Source organism: Colobus angolensis, unplaced genomic scaffold (assembly GCF_000951035.1).
Source record: "Colobus angolensis palliatus isolate OR3802 unplaced genomic scaffold, Cang.pa_1.0 Scaffold237, whole genome shotgun sequence".
Taxonomy (NCBI): domain Eukaryota; kingdom Metazoa; phylum Chordata; class Mammalia; order Primates; family Cercopithecidae; genus Colobus; species Colobus angolensis.
Window position 1 is genome coordinate 439,116 of NW_012115566.1, and position 16,464 is coordinate 455,579.

Genomic DNA, 16,464 nt, shown 5'->3' on the forward strand with positions numbered 1-16,464 from the left:
TGTGCCCAGCCTGACTTGTTTTTTATAAAGCCTTTTTAAAATAAAATTTTTTTTTTTTTTCAAAGACAGAGCCTTGCTCTGTTGCTCAGGCTGGAGTGCGGTGGCATCATCTCAGCTCACTGTAACCTCCACTTCCTGAATTGAAGTGATTCTCTAGCCTCAGCCCTCAGCCTACTGAGTAGTTGGGACTACAAGTGCACACCACCATACCCAGCTAATTTTTTGTATTTTGGTAGAGATGGGGTTTCACCATGTTGCCCAGCTGGTCTTGAACTGCTGAGCTCAGGCAGTCTGCCCACCTCGGCCTCCTAAAGTGCTAGGATTATAGGCACGAGCCACTGTGCCTGGCATTTTTTTTTTTTTTAAAGCAGTTTTAGTTTCGCCGGGCGCAGTGGCTCAAGCCTGTAATCCCAGCACTTTGGGAGGCCGAGACGGGCGGATCACGAGGTAAGGAGATCGAGAGCATCCTGGCTAACACGGTGAAAACCTGTCTCTACTAAAAAAATACAAAAAAAAAAAAAACCTAGCCGGGCGATGTGGCAGGCGCCTGTAGTCCCAGTTACTCTGGAGGCTGAGGCAGGAGAATGGCGTAAACCCGGGAGGCGGAGCTTACAGGGAGCTGAGATCCGGCCACTGCACTCCAGCCTGGGCCACAGAGCGAGACTCCCTCTCAAAAAAAAAGCAGTTTTAGTTTCACAGCAGAATTGAGGTGAAGGTACAGAGACTTCCCATATACTCCCCACATGCGTAGCCTTCCACATTGTCAACATCCTCCACTAGAGAGGTACATTTGTTACAACTGATGAACCAACATTGATACATCATAATCACCCAAAGTCCATAGTTTACATTAGAGTTCACCCTTGGTGTTATATATTCTGTGGCTTTGGACAAATGTATAATGATGTGTATATATACTGTTAAATACTTTACAGAGTATTTTCACTGGCCTTATCCAATGGACATTTATTGTGACTTCATTACGGTTGGGCACAGTGCTAGATGCTGATGATTAAGAAAGGGATGGGATTTGATCTTGTCCTCAAGGGTAGAACCCAGGCATCTTCAAAGCCCAGGCTGCTTCAAATCCCAATGTAGTAGCCACTGCTCTACACTGCCTGTGCCCTTTGCATATCTCACTTCTCCATCTCTCTAGAAAGTTGGAGAAAAAGTGAGCAAGGCATGAGGAACAAAGTTATTTATTTATTCTTCATTCATCTATTTATTCTTTCATTAGTGTATGTGTTAATACATTCCAAACCCAAACAATTATTTGTGTGGTCCCCTGTGTGTTACTTGTGGTTTCCCAAGAAGTAGTTGCTAAACTTTTCCTTGTATGGTTTCTGTGAGGTAAGGAAGGAGTGATGTGATTTTCTCCAGTATGTAGAATGTAGTTCCAAGAGGTTAAATAATTTACCTACAGTTATTTAGCCAAACAAGTTACTGCAAGGTATATGAAGTCTGGTCTCTTGACCCAGTTCATGAGAGAGTTAAAGGAACTATAATTCTTTTTAGCTTTCTTGGAAAAAGAAGGTTGAGTGTTAGGAGGGGTGTGGGTAGGATTGAGTAATGGACTTCAAAAATGTGAAGGATATTTCTGTAGTTTTCAGTCTTCCGAAAGCCCTCTAAGAGGAAGTGAACTGAAAGCACACAAGAATGGCAAGAAGTTAGCACGCTGAAGAAAATTCCTCCTGGTTGGCAAGCAGAGTGAGAAGACTGTGCTATCACCTTTTCTAGAATCTTTCAGAATTGTAGGAGCTGTTAGATCCTGGGTTAACTCTATGAAGAAAGTCAGAAGGATCAGAGAACATCAATGTCACAACTCTTCATTGGAATATCCATGTCTCCCCCTTTACTCTAGCTCTACCTTCCATCCTTTGCCACTCATTATCCAGAGTGTTTATTTGTCAAACTTCTCTGTTTGCAGTTCTGAGCTAGCAACTATACACACTAAGACCACCGGACACAGCTAATCCCTGCTCTAGTCTAGTAGCTTCCGATCTAAGGCAGACACATGGGTATAGTTAAAGATTTTGAATGTACATATGCCCAATCTGACAACAGTAACACAAACCATCCATTCAAGTAGAAGTGTTTGAGCCAGAATTGGATTGCACCCCTTCCCCCACACCCACACACATTTCAGTTCTTTCCTCATGATTTTTTCCTCCCAAGACATCCCAGGAATTTGTGGAGAAACTAACCAAGCGACTGAAAAGACACCCTGAGGAGACAGGAGGTTTCCAGGAGGCACCGCTGGCCTATGATGCCATCTGGGCCTTGGCATTGGCCCTGAACAAGACATCTGGAGGAGGCGGCCGTTCTGGCGTGCGCCTGGAGGACTTCAACTACAACAACCAGACCATTACCGACCAAATCTACCGGGCAATGAACTCCTCGTCCTTTGAGGGTGTCTCTGTGAGTTACAACAACTTCCTTTATACTCCCCTGTCTTCCCAATCTCAAGAGAGACTCCCGAGAAGCACCTTCTACAAACATGCATTCTCTGTTTTTCTTAGTTACTTCTTTGCAATAATCAGTCTCTGACCAGAGAAGTAGGGATCTTCAAATTCGAAAAACCCATCAAAGACTGGAGGGAAAAAAGGATGTATTCCATTTTTTTAAACCCCTCCCCTCATTTCTTTTCAAACTAGTCCGAGTATTCATGAGTCAGATGAGAACTGTAGGATTTTGAAAGACAAAACAGTCTGAAAGGTCATCTTCTTATTCCTTTTAAAATGAAAAGATTAGTTTCCAGAGAGATTTGCTGACTTGCTTAGGCCACACAACCAGAAGCCTGCTGGTGTTCTGTCTGGGGATTTTTTCCCATTCAAATCTCATGAGTGAAGCTCCTTCTCCAAAGAATAATGTTTCTAAAATCTAGGGTATGGGCATCTGGGGTATGTCCTATATGCAGGCAAATGCCATAAATAGCATTCATTCAGAGGCTCAATTACATCAAAAACAGAAGGATTTAAAGAGTCCCTGATGTTCTCTTTCACTCCTGCTTTTATCCCCTTTGCCTTCCTCCACATGTTCCTTCCGTCAGGGCCATGTGGTGTTTGATGCCAGTGGCTCTCGGATGGCATGGACGCTTATCGAGCAGCTGCAGGGTGAGTACTGGGGAAGGAGGGGACTGGACATGGGGTCCCGGCTGGGGCTGGGCTGGGATGCCACCTGGGGAAGAATATCACAGACATCACAAGATTGCCCTGGCACCTCCCCAGTTCTGCCCTTTTCTTTTAACCCTGTTCATCAAGCTTGTAAATAATAATAATAAAAAGCTTAGCTACAAGAAGATTGATGTCTTTGAGTTGCACTGGTTTTGCTCTCGAAAAGAGGTGTATAGGCTGGGTGTGGTGGCTCATCCCTATAATCCCAGCACTTTTGGGAGGCCAAGGCGGGCAGATCACGAGGTCAGGAGTTTGAGACCAACCTGACCAACATGGTGAAACCCTGTCTTTACCAAAAATACAAAAAAAAAAAATTATCTGTGTGTGGTGGTAGGCACTTGTAGTCCCAGCTACTTGGGAGACTGAGGCAGGAGAATCACTTGATCCCAGGAGGCAGAGGTTGCAGTGAGCTGAGATCATGCCACTGCACTCCAGCCTGGGTGACAGAGTGAGACTCTGTCTCAAAGAAAAAGGTAAAGAAAAGAGGCGTGTAAATTAAAAACAGCTACTCTCTTTCCCAGTGGCTTCCATTAATTTCACAAATTTCCCCTTGAGTGGCTTGGGTTGAGAGGTTGATGACCTGTCAGTTAGACTCAAGAAAGCTGAATCTAGGAGAACTGCTACCTTTTTTTAAGGGAATCCGCCAAATTTCCTTGATGTGTAAACTATCATTTCTAATTTATCTTCAGTGTGTATATAGCTTGGCTTTTGTAGATTGTATTTTCTTGAAACTTAGCACACATAGGTATTTGCAGAACTTCTAGGAGTTAATTTTTCTGCTCTACCCGGCTCTCAGTCTTTTACGGCATGGCCAAGAGAGCTATTTCTTGGCCTCCTGTGAAAAGTTTCTTTCTTCCTTTCTCCCCACCTCCACATCCTCTCAGCTTCTCTTTGTATCCAGGACAAGAGGAAGTGGACTTCAGCCATGGTGAAAGGAGTGTGAGTTGGCTTTCGAAGGAAAAGTTATGGTAACGGAAACAGTTCTGGAACAGAAATCTTAGAAGTGACCAAATTTTACTCAATGGCGCTTTAAGAGGCAGATATAACTTATCCAAGGAATTAAAACCCAAGCCAACGGAAGAGAATGTTCTAAAATTAAAATGAAAGCCACTGGGAAAATAGAGCCTGCCCATCATGAGAGGAAGAATAAGCAGAAATATGTGTAAAGCTTTAGAAGCCAAAATCAAAGTGAGAGACATCTCACCGAGAGAGGTGTGAGGAATGGAATAGGTGGCAGACATGTTGTGGAGCCTCCTCACTGAAGACTTTTAAACATAGATATTCTTATTTATTTGAGTTGCCTTAGGAACCACCTTATATTGCTTTTAAGTCATGTTGCTGATTCAAGCAACTCGTAGGTCCTTTCAAGCATCCTTTAGGGCCTCAGGTGAAAATAAAATCAGATACAGCCATGCAAAGCTCTAGGGAAGTGGGAGGTTGAAAATGCCTAGGATCAGCTCTTTGGCTCCCTGTGGTCACTCCTTTTATTGTCGTCTGCCCAGGTGGCAGCTACAAGAAGATTGGCTACTATGACAGCACAAAGGATGATCTTTCCTGGTCCAAAACAGATAAGTGGATTGGTGAGTGGATCTTGTTTGTATTTTCCTTCAGCCCCTCTGGACAATCAAGGGAAAAAGTCATGCCTTTGAGTGAGGATGGAATGGTGGAGACTATTAGGTTGGTATGTGGCTGGCAGCTGGGCTAGGAGAAAGGGTTAAGTGAGAGTGAATACAACCCCTAAGGCGTGGGTAGGGGAGACTGGCGTATTTGGAGAGGGAATAGGCGGTGGTTATACTATTTTTAATAGTACATTGCTGGGGTAACTGGGGATTAGAGGCAGGGGGTGGGCAGAGGGCGGGAAATGGAAACTCCATTTGGGCTTCCCAGATGTCCTGGTGTCTTGATATATTTGAACCAGCTACTTCAAGCCCAGAGCTGTCTCTTTGTCTGTCTCTTTAGTTTAATGGTTGCTTAAACTATGGAGGAGGAGGGAAAACCTCATGTAATTGTCATCTGCCAAAATGTGCTTGTTATTTTTATATGCATTTTTAAAAATTTTCCTATTTTTATGTAATTTTAGAGGTACACGTGCAGTTGTGTTACATGAATATATTGCATAGTGGTGAAGTCTGGGTGTTTAGTGCGCCTGTCACCCAAATAGTGTACATTGTACCTAATAGACCTAATAGGTAGTACTTCATCCCTCAAAATATACTTTTTAAAGAGGGAAAGTAAGCAGTTATTCTTTGTGTGTTTGGCCTAAATGATAGGACATAGGAGAGAAACTGAAGGGGGACAAAAGGAAGGACCTACTGATAAAAGAAAGGCTCCTTGAGAATGAAGGGGAGGCCCAGCCATTGAAGACGGCTGCCATCTGCCCTGCCCAGTGGAAATCTAGTCATTCCCAGCACTGCTGGAGTTTTGCCCTTTTTTTTTTTTTTTTTTTTTTACAATTTGAATTTAGGACAGTGTTCTGAGTTGCTATAAATGCTGCATGGCCTAAATTATTCTTAAAAAAAAAACTAAGCAAATTGAAATTAGTTTTTTTGGTGAACTCTGACAAATTTGAACCCATAATAATAACTGGAAAACATCTTTGGGACTATCACCCTGCCAGGATTAAAATTTCAGATTAGTTTTCCTTCTTTTTTTTTTTTTTGTCTTAAGATTAGGTGTCCACACTAGATACTTCAAGGCCTTTTTAGCTTTATGATTCAATAATTGTCATTTGAAACTTTGATTTGGGTTATAAGAGACTTTATAACATTTTTTAGTTATCCCCTTCTTTCTCTTCCCATTTTCCTTTGCTGTAAGAAAGACAGAAAAACTTAAAGAACAAACAAAAACAAAGACTACAACTTTGGTGACATGCCTCAGCATTTCCCAACCTATGGACAGACCATTCACTCCATCTTCTCATCTCGTTTCTGGTTGCTTCCTAACGGCCCCAGTGGCACTGAGCATTCTGCCTGCAGTAACCTCTGTTCAGTGCAGTTAGGGCCTCATGTCCCCAGCCAATGACTGAAGTCTGTCAGCAATCTAGTTCTTTGCCCTTTTCTCCTATCCCGTCTTCATTCCTTTGTCCTCCTTCCCTTCTCTTTTCCCTTCCCCTCCTCCTCCCCTGTGCCATGCAGGAGGGTCCCCCCCAGCTGACCAGACCCTGGTCATCAAGACATTCCGCTTCCTGTCACAGAAACTCTTTATCTCCGTCTCGGTTCTCTCCAGCCTGGGCATTGTCCTAGCTGTTGTCTGTCTGTCCTTTAACATCTACAACTCACATGTCCGGTAAGTTTCTCTTCTGATGTTTTCCTTGTCTGCCTCTCTGAGATACTGATCATGTTCCTGGACAGGATGAGAATGAAACCTGTGTAACTCGCATGGCCATGTATCGTGGAGTTGTTCATTCTGACTTGTTAAGAATGAAAACAGGCAAACCAGATATAACCCCCACTCCTACTTCAAAGTAGCTAACTGGAAGGAAAAAGAAAAGAAGAGATAAAAACAACCTTTGGGGCCAGGTCTCACAGTCTTGGACTCTACATAGATAGCCTGTATTCTAGTGGGAGCCTGTGCTTGGGAAGCCCTCTGCAACTCCATCTTCAGCCCCATGACTGCATTGCTTTGCCTCTCAAGGCTCCACTGTCTTCTCCAATCCTGTCTTCCTTTAGCCCCTGGCCCTGAAATTAGGGTCATGCCGTTGCATGGTATTTGGAGAGCTCAGCCTCCCTGGAGAAGAGGGGTAATTATCTCTCCCTGTCACCCTCTCCACCTCTGCCCTAGTTATATCCAGAACTCACAGCCCAACCTGAACAACCTGACTGCTGTGGGCTGCTCACTGGCATTAGCTGCTGTCTTCCCCCTGGGGCTGGATGGTTACCACATTGGAAGGAACCAGTTCCCTTTCGTCTGCCAGGTGAGGAGGTGGTGGGCAAATTCCTCACAGAATGTGGCTCTCCCACCCGTCTCAGGAGCGCCTTCCATGGTTTATGGTTCTCTGCCTTTACTCCTCAGCTTTCCCTGACTCTTGTCCCTGTTCTTTCCTTCTAGCATCACCCCTCTGGTCTCTGTTTGGCTCTGTCCCTTCTTTCTGTGCCTGCAGGCCATTTTCATTCTGTAGTTCACTTGTCAGTTCCAAGGTTGCCATGGCAGGTCTTGCAGAGAAGAGGAGGGAGCCATTGAAGGCAAAGGAAGGGGATTTGCTCAAAGGTCTCCTGAACAATGGTTGCTTGTCTGTGGTATGGGGGCTGAGAATCAGAACTGTGGACTTTCCTTGGGAGCCTCTGTTGGGTTTGGAAGGATGGAAGCAGAGATCAAAACAGACAGCAGAGAGAGTTGGGGGGAAGGGACCACTGCCACACAGGGAGGAGGGGCTCTGGGACTGTTGGTACATGGAAAGTTCTAGCGCTGTGGGGAGAAGCCAGCTTCAACAGTGATAGCTGAGTGGTTCTCTGTTGCAGTGGTGGAAACACCCACTCTTTCTCCTGATCTGCCTGCCTCTCCTTGCTCTCTCTTTTTCCTCTGCTCTGTGCTGTCCTGATCATACATCTGTGCACATGGCATTTCCATGCACATGCACATGCAATTCATCAGGAATCCTCTGTTCCCAGTGAGGCCAGAGTGCAGCTGGAGAAGCAGACAATTAGCTGCAGTGCAGTAGGAGAGGTTCCAGAGTAGAGATCTGCACAGAGTGCTTTGGCGGCAAAGAAGGGAATGCAGCTCACTGTTGGCATAATTGGGTGGACCTCCGTGAAGAGGTGCATTTGAATACTGAAGGACAAATAGGATTTTATCAGCTAGAGAAATAAAGGAAGGCTACTTCAGGGGCGTAGGGAGCATCGTGTGGCTAGAAAATACTTAAAAGAGAGTAGATGAAGAGAAAGTGGGTAGTTCAGCATGGCTGGAGCGTGGGGTAGATGCAGGGCTGGGAGATGAGCCTAGCTGGACAGGTGGGTGGGAGCATGTTGTGAAGGGTCTGTGTCACATCCAGAAGTGTTCAGGCTGTAACTTATAGATACTGGGGAGTGGGTGGAGGATTTTGGCCACTAAAGCCAGGAGGTTTTAGCAAGATCACCTTGGTGGTGTGGAAGTAGAGGGTGGATGGGAGGAACTGTTCAAGGTGGGGAGACTGCCCTCTCCCTGCCACTCCCCATCCTGTTAACATTTTCCCATCCTCCCTGTGTTACCATGTGCTCCCTGCCCACACTCCCTTAGGGTTCTGCCCATCCTTACTGCAGTCCCTGCTACTACCCTACCCTATTCTGCCTGTGCCCTCTCTTCTTTTCTAGGCCCGCCTCTGGCTCCTGGGCCTGGGCTTTAGTCTGGGCTATGGCTCCATGTTCACCAAGATTTGGTGGGTCCACACGGTCTTCACAAAGAAGGAAGAAAAGAAGGAGTGGAGAAAGGTGAGTTGCTGCCCAAACCTTAGCCCCCTGATCCTTGGCTCCTGGGGCACAGAGCATTTTCGCCTAATGTGCCTGTTCTCCCCACATATTTATCCAGACTCTGGAACCCTGGAAGCTATATGCCACAGTGGGCCTGCTGGTGGGCATGGATGTCCTCACTCTCGCCATCTGGCAGATTGTGGACCCTTTGCATCGAACCATTGAGGTACCGCTGGAGAGGAGGTGCTGTGGTCGGGAGAATGAGCAGGGCTTAGTGGCCATCAGGGCCCAGGGGTTGTGTGTGGTCTTGAGGGATGAAGCTACTTGGTGAGAGTGCCTTCCTCATATCGGAAGCTCTTCCTTTCCTTCCTAGAAGGAGCCCCTCATAGGCCTCCAGATTCTGAAGAAAGAAAGATTCCTCCAGATAGCTGAAGAAAGGAAGGGGTGGGGATCTGGGAAGGGTGTGTAGAACTTCCAGGCATCAGGGAAAGTGGGGAACAAGCACCTGCAAGGGTTCAGGAGAACATTCTCAGGCCTGGAGTGAGATTTGGCATCAGCATTGAGGGTCTCATAGGAGAACAGCTGGAAGCCAGAGAAGCATTGAGGAGAGGAGGGGAGGCTGGCAACCATCTTTCTTGTGACCTTGTTTCTCCCCTAGACATTTGCCAAGGAGGAACCAAAGGAAGATATCGACGTCTCTATTCTGCCTCAGCTGGAGCATTGCAGCTCCAGGAAGATGAATACATGGCTTGGTGTGTGGGATGTGGGCAAAGGAGGGCAGGGATACACAAAGGCAAGAGGGAAGGCAAGGGCAGAGGACTTGGAGGGAGAGGGGTCTTTGGAAGAGGAGGTAGAGAGCTTCTCAACCCAGTTTGAATACCCTACTCTTTGTTATTGCACTAATCTTTTCTGAGAATAGGGGAGAGTTGCTCTTTTGCTATGAGGAGCTTAGGGCCCAAAGCACGGATGAAGAACTTGTGTTCAGCAGAGGGATAAGTGAGGGTAATTCACCTCCAGACCCGACATTATCTTCTAGATCCCCCTTAGCCTTATTAACATTGTTCGTTTCGTGGTCACAAATGGCAAACCTACCCTCTGCCTGGAAAACCACCTTCCCCCCTGGAGGGTAAGGGTGAGGCATGTGTGGCCCAGACTGGCCTATTTCTAGATATTCAGCAAGCTCTTGCCTGACTGACAGCAGCTCGCCACCATTGCCTTCCTGTGTGAATCCCATGAAAAAGTGACGAGGTCTGGGCAAGTTGGGTGGACATAGAGGGTGGGGGATACAGGGTGAGGTATGCTAGGTCAGAGGGGCTGGATTGGAGAGGAGGGCCCCTTTTCCATTGCAGAGTAGGTGAAGGGCAGAGAGGGGATGGGGATTGAGTGAGGAGCATTGTGGTCCTTGTTGCTCAAGTGACCCTATCCTGCCATTCTAGGCATTTTCTACGGTTACAAGGGACTGCTGCTGCTGCTGGGAATCTTCCTTGCTTATGAGACCAAGAGTGTGTCCACTGAGAAGATCAATGACCACCGGGCTGTAGGCATGGCTATCTACAATGTGGCCGTGAGCATTGACCCCCTGGCATCGACCCTGTGGGCTGACCACTGCAGCCCAGATGTGATGAACTAGGAAGAATCAATGCTAGATCTGAGATCGGTTGCTTAGGAGTCTTAAAAAGTTTGTTAATTCTTCGGGTTTACAAAGCACTTTACAGTTTACTAAGCTCACTGTAGACATTGTATCATTAATCTTACAGCTACCCAATGAAGTAGATATTAGTATCCCCACTTTATAGGTGAGGAAACAGAAACACAGAGAAGTTAAATTGCTTGTCTGTGGTTGATGGACTGGACTCTGTTGACATTTCCTACCAGGGACCGACTCTGGAGGACCTGGAATGTGTGCATAGAGATCCTGGGAGTTCCTGCCTTGAGGGGAGTGGTCAACCAAGAGTGAAAACTGGTTTGGGACAGTTTGAGATTTTTCTCAATCTGTATTTCAGGATGATCCTGAATTTGGATCCTTTTCAAAGGGAAAGTTCACCAGGAAGCTGTCTGCATAGGCTCCCTCCCATGGGGAGTAAACTCTGGATCTTGTCTGAGCCTGCAGACCTGAGACTCCCTCGATGTGTCTTTCCCTCTAGGTCCTGTGCCTCATCACCGCTCCTGTCACCATGATTCTGTCCAGCCAGCAGGATGCAGCCTTTGCCTTTGCCTCTCTTGCCATAGTTTTCTCCTCCTATATTACTCTTGTTGTGCTCTTTGTGCCCAAGGTGAGGTTCTATTTTTTCTCTCACCCTCTTTAGTCCCATGTTCCCTCCCTCCCGCCTTCCTACAGTACTGAGTTTCTCTGCCCTTCCATTCACCCTCCTCTCACTCCCCTTGTTTGGGCCCAACTCTCTTATCAGCATTCTTTCCACCTCCAACTTTCCATCAGCCATTCACTAGTACAGTCCCTGCTGGGCCACCCCACACCCAAACATTTGCCCCCAGATGCGCAGGCTGATCACCCGAGGGGAATGGCAGTCGGAGGCGCAGGACACCATGAAGACAGGGTCATCGACCAACAACAACGAGGAGGAGAAGTCCCGGCTGTTGGAGAAGGAGAACCGCGAACTGGAAAAGATCATTGCTGAGGTGCGGGGGTGGGTGTCAGGGTGGGGTGTTGGAGTGGTGGGGTCCAAGAGGCTTGTGTCTTAGCTCGGGTTGTCTGAAGCCAAGCCTGAGGTACAGGGTCAGATGTTCTTGGTTCATGGAGGGAGGGTCCTAGGAGAACAACCTGTAAGAATTGAGTGGAGCAGGATAGGGGAGGGGAAAGGGCTGAGCAAGATTCTGTCTCAGGCAAAATCCAGTGTTGGCCTGACAGGTGGAGGGGCCCTGGAGTGGGAGCTATGTGGTTGACTCAGCCTCCTTAAGGCAAGAGGATGGCTGTTGGCTGTGGTGGCAACTGAGGAGAGGCAGCAGTGAGCCTCTAGTAGTCAACACTCACAGCAGCTGGGTGGCGCATGCAGCCCCAGCATAAAGGACCTGGGCAGGCGTTCACTGTGCCCCAGGCTGTCATTAGGGGCTGGTGCAATGCCAAAGAGAGGGATGTTCCAACTGGGTTGACACAAATCTCTCTGATTTATTGGAAGCTCTGTGCACTGACTTTTCTCTCCTTCCGCACTTTTTCCTTTTGTTTTTAAATTCTCTCTTATTTCCCTGATCTCATTTTTTTATTGGTATCCCCATTATGTTCTCTGGCTTTTCTTGTTCTATTTTGATTTCTCCTTTTAATTTCTTCTGTCCACTTACCCTATGTCCTCCCCGCTACATTTTTCTGTGCCTTCCTCTCTTTCCCTCCTCCCCACCCCTTCATCACCTCCTCTTCTCCTACTCTCCCAATTGTGCTTCTTCCTCCAGAAAGAGGAGCGTGTCTCTGAACTGCGCCATCAACTCCAGTCTCGGCAGCAGCTCCGCTCCCGGCGCCACCCGCCAACACCCCCAGACCCCTCTGGGGGCCTGCCCAGGGGACCCCCTGAGCCCCCCGACCGGCTTAGCTGTGATGGGAGTCGAGTGCATTTGCTTTATAAGTGAGGGCAGGGTGAGGGAGGACAGGCCAGTAGCGGGTGGGAAAGGGAGACAGGAAGGCCAGGGGACTCAGGAAGCAGGGGGTCCCCATCCCCAGCTGGGAAGAACATGCTATCCAATCTCATCTCTTGTAAATACATGTCCCTCTGTGAGTCCTGGGCTGATTTGGGTCTCTCATACCTCTGGGAAACAGACCTTTTTCTCTCTTACTGCTTCATGTAATTTTGTATCACCTCTTCACAATTTAGTTCGTACCTGGCTTGAAGCTGCTCACTGTTCACGCGCTGCCTCCTCAGCAGCCTCACTGCATCTTTCTCTTCCCATGCAACACCCTCTTCTAGTTACCACGGCAACCCCTGCAGCTCCTCTGCCTTTGTGCTCTGTTCCTGTCCAGCAGAGGTCTCCCCACAAGTGCTCTTTCCACCCCAAAGGGGCCTCTCCTTTTCTCCACTGTCATAATCTCTTTCCATCTTACTTGCCCTTCCACACTTTCTCACATTTGTCTCCCCCTGAATTTTACTTCCTTTGGGGGCTCATTCTTTTCACCAAGGCTCACATGCTCCTTGCCTCTGCTCTTTGTGCACTCACGCTTAGCACACATGCATCCTCCCCTCTCCTGCGTGTGCCCACTGAACACGCTCGTGTGCACTGCGTTTTTCTCATGTGCTTTCTTCATGTTCAGTCACATGTGCTCTCAGGCACCCTGCATTCACAGCTACGTGTGCCCCACTCACGGTTATGGGTCTGCCCTTGAGCGTGTTTGGGTAGGCATGTGCAATTTGTCTAGCATGCTGAGTCATGTCTTTCCTGTTTGCACACATCCATGTACTTTCCCTGAGTACCCTCCATGTACCTTGTGTACCTTCTTCCCTTAAATCATGGTATTCTTCTAACAGAGCCATATGCACCCTACCCTGCACATTGTTATGCACTTTTCCCCAACTCTTGTCTGGTGGGGCCATCCACACCCTCTCCTCATCGCAGAATCTCCATTTCTGCTCAGACTCCCCCCTTTTCCATTGCATTCATGTACCACCCTCAGTCTACACTCACAATCATCTTCTCCCAAGACTGCTCCCTTTTGTTTTGTGGTTTTTTTTTTCTGAGGGTAATTAAGGAAAAATAAGTGGGGGCAGGTTTGGAGAGCTGCTTCCAGTGGATAGTTGATGAGAATCCTGACTAAAGGAAGGCACCCTTGACTGTTGGGATAGACAGATGGACCTACGGGGCGGGAGGTGGCGTCCCTTTCACACTGTGGTGTCTCTTGGGGAAGGATCTCCCCGAATCTCAATAAACCAGTGAACAGTGTGGCTCGGCACCTTGCACTCTTCCTGTGAACAGAATGGGCTTCAATCCAAGAAGGAAGGCTCAGAGGACTCCAAGTTCATGAAAAGGCTTTGAAGCAGAGGGTGAAAAGAGATATTTTATTGATCCATTGAGGGCTTAGCAGAATAAAGCAGGACATGATTAAGTCTGAGATTAGTGAGTGAGGACACCACTGGTTAAAAGTGTGGGCTCTGGAGTCAGACTGCCAGGGCATCAGATCCAACCACATGCAAACATTTTCTTAGTCTCTATTCCCCATGTCCTCATCTATAAAAATGAGAATAACAATAATAATACATTCCTCTATATGTTGGGTACAAAGACTATATAAATTGCACATTCAGGTGCCTAGGATGGCCCTTGGGCCATGGTATATGTTGCATGAATGTTAGCCTCTGTCCCTGCTGCTTAATGAGTTCCTCGACAGTAGTGGGCATGAATTGGGAGCCTGGAGCAAGTGCCTAAGCATCCCCTCTAGGGACGCTCCTTCCCAGGAACTAAGAACAGTAAAAGAATGATGACTGCTGGAAGGTAATGGATGAGATGGCCACTGAGTGCTTCCAACCTTAAACATCTTTGTCTAGGAACTCTGAGCATTTTGGAAATAATTTGCTATCGAAATGAAAAAAATTTTGAATGGGCAAGGGCCAAAACACTTGCCTGAGACTTTAAACATTTTTTGTGTCGTCTTGGAGAGTGCTTTTTTGAAGCTCAACTTTTCTTTTACTTTGGCACTGATTTTTTAAATGATTCTCAGATTTTTGTAAGAGAGCTGCAAGGGTTGGATGGGCCCCTGTCATTCATTGACCAGTTAAGTGCCAATTTCTGAACTTCCACTAAAGCACGAGCTGATTGAATCTTAGACCAGTACTTGAAAAACGTTCCACTGTGATTATCCACCTGGGACCAGTTGGACTTAATGTGAGTCTCTCTTCTTCCCACAGTGGAATATCCTCTAGGAAAAGAGAAGAAGCCAATGGAGTAGATAAGCCTGCAGTGTGGAAAATGAATAGTTGGTATCAGAACAGCAGGAGGCTGGGCGCGGTGGCTCACGCCTGTAATCCCAGCACTTTGGGAGGCCGAGGTGGGTGGATCACCAGGTCAGGAGTTCAAGACCAGCCTGGTCGAGATGGTGAAACCCTGTCTCTACTAAAAATACAGAAATTAGCTGGGTGTGATGGTGGGCGCCTGTAATCCCAGTTGCTCCAGAGGCTGAGACAGATAATTGCTTGAACCCAGGAGACAGAGATTGCAGTGAGTTTGTGCCACTGCACTCCAGCCTGGGCAACAAAGTGAAACTCCATCTCAAAAAAAAAAAAAAAAAGAAGAAACAGTAGCAGGAGCTGTAGAACAGTCATGGGTAGAACCTAAAAGACCCAAATTATCATCTCAAACTTGCATTGAACTTAGGTGGGCTGTAAATTATAAACAAAGGGTGAACAGTTCTATTGGGGCCAAAGGTGAGCCAGACACTCTGCTAGCAGGAGTGCAGGAGTCTCAAGCCAGATGGTGGGACTAGCAGAGTGCCCAGTGCAAAGGGGTGGGAAGGAGTGAGATTGAGGATATTATAAAGATACTTAGAAGAGAACTTGTAGGATTGTTACTGGCCAAATTTAAAACATGACTGAGCACTGTTTTTCATACAGGCCTCCTACTAATAAGAAAAACAATTTTGAGATAACTGCTTGTTTGAGTTCACAGTTAATGTTCCTGATGATTAAGATCAGTTGCAAATGTACATCTGTCAATGCTCATCTACAATCAGACTTCATGTATTCATTTTTGAAAGTGTCTTTTCAGGGAGAAAGGTGCTATTGATTAGTACTAATACTAATTATTAATGTATTATTATATATAATTACAATGAGATAGATATATATATATACACACACACATATATATATACACACACACTCAATGATATTTAATTAATGTATAATTGTACCCCAAGAGGCGCAAAGGAGATGTGTTGCCAGGTGGAGAGGCTACCACTTGGCAGTTCTGGGAGGACTTGCTCCCTGGGCTCTGTGAGGCACGCTTTGCATTTCCAGCCCTGCCTTAGTCAGGGTAGGGTTCAGATCACTTTCTGACTTTGGAATGTCCTGGAATGTAGACTGCCTGCAGGCTTCCATGTCCCCTGCTTTTCCCTGACTTAGCCTGTTGCCTCCCTGCCTTCCTGTTGGTTGTCTACCAGTGGAGAGCATTTTGTGTGCACTTGGTTGCTACGTTAGTTGGGTTATCTTCAACAAGTGTTGATGGTGAGTTGCTGTGGCAGGTGCTTTGCTTGGCACTGAGGCAAAATGGGGAGTAAGATGGCTTTCAAGGGTTGTACCTTCTCAACATGGGAAGATGACCAGTGAGCAGAAAAACAAATAAATGAGATCACTTAAGAGAGCAACCAGGAGTGTCAGGCATCTCACAACCATTAGCTCTGGTGTGAAGGACAACTCTAAAAGCGAGGGAATTGTGTGTTCATTTTCTGGGGTCACAGAGCTACTAAGGAGCAAAGCCAGCATTCAAACTGCATATATTATTATCTATTGCCACAAAACCTGTTACCCTAAATGGCTTCAGACAACAATAATCATTTATTATCATGGTTTTTGTGGGCTAGAAATTCAGATAGGGTACAGTGGGGAGGGTTCACCCAGCTCCGTAGCATCTAGAAGGTCAGAAATCTGGTGGCTGTTGTCGTTCGAAGGGTCCTTCACTCAGCGTCTAATGGGGGTGTTGGCTGTTGGCAGAGACCTCAGCGAGGGCTGTCAGCTGAAACCCCTACACATGGCCTTTCCATGTGGCCTGGTATTCCTCATGACCTAATGACAGTTCCAAAGGCAAGTGGAGGCAGTTGTAGAGAGCCAGCCAGGTTTAAGCTGTATTTATTTATTTATTTTTCCTGAGAAAGCCTTGAAAGTCACGTAGCATCACTTCTGAGATATTCCACTGGTCCAAGCAGTCGCAAGACCATGCCTAGGTTCAGGAGAGGAAACGCTTCACCTCTTGGTGGGATAAGC

At 46.8% G+C, this 16,464-nt stretch overlaps 1 protein-coding gene across 3 annotated transcripts in view; it reads left to right on the forward strand.

Moving 5' to 3' along the window:
* Positions 1-14,904, forward strand: part of GABBR1 (gamma-aminobutyric acid (GABA) B receptor, 1) — a 31,455-nt gene extending 16,551 nt beyond the window's left edge. Inside the window, exons 12-24 of one of the 3 annotated variants that reach the window (XM_011944866.1) lie at positions 2,176-2,418; positions 3,050-3,113; positions 4,676-4,753; positions 6,308-6,458; positions 6,954-7,086; positions 8,459-8,575; positions 8,673-8,780; positions 9,213-9,306; positions 9,991-10,118; positions 10,699-10,827; positions 11,048-11,191; positions 11,957-12,132; positions 14,395-14,904. In XM_011944866.1, coding sequence (XP_011800256.1) covers positions 2,176-2,418; positions 3,050-3,113; positions 4,676-4,753; positions 6,308-6,458; positions 6,954-7,086; positions 8,459-8,575; positions 8,673-8,780; positions 9,213-9,306; positions 9,991-10,118; positions 10,699-10,827; positions 11,048-11,191; positions 11,957-12,130 — 1,563 coding nt within the window. In that variant the 3' untranslated portion in view covers positions 12,131-12,132; positions 14,395-14,904. Of the gene's footprint in view, positions 1-2,175; positions 2,419-3,049; positions 3,114-4,675; positions 4,754-6,307; positions 6,459-6,953; positions 7,087-8,458; positions 8,576-8,672; positions 8,781-9,212; positions 9,307-9,990; positions 10,119-10,698; positions 10,828-11,047; positions 11,192-11,956; positions 13,441-14,394 lie in introns of those variants that run through there. The other 2 variants (XM_011944865.1, XM_011944867.1) reach the window with 2 other exon arrangements.
* Positions 14,905-16,464: the final 1,560 nt, after the last annotated feature.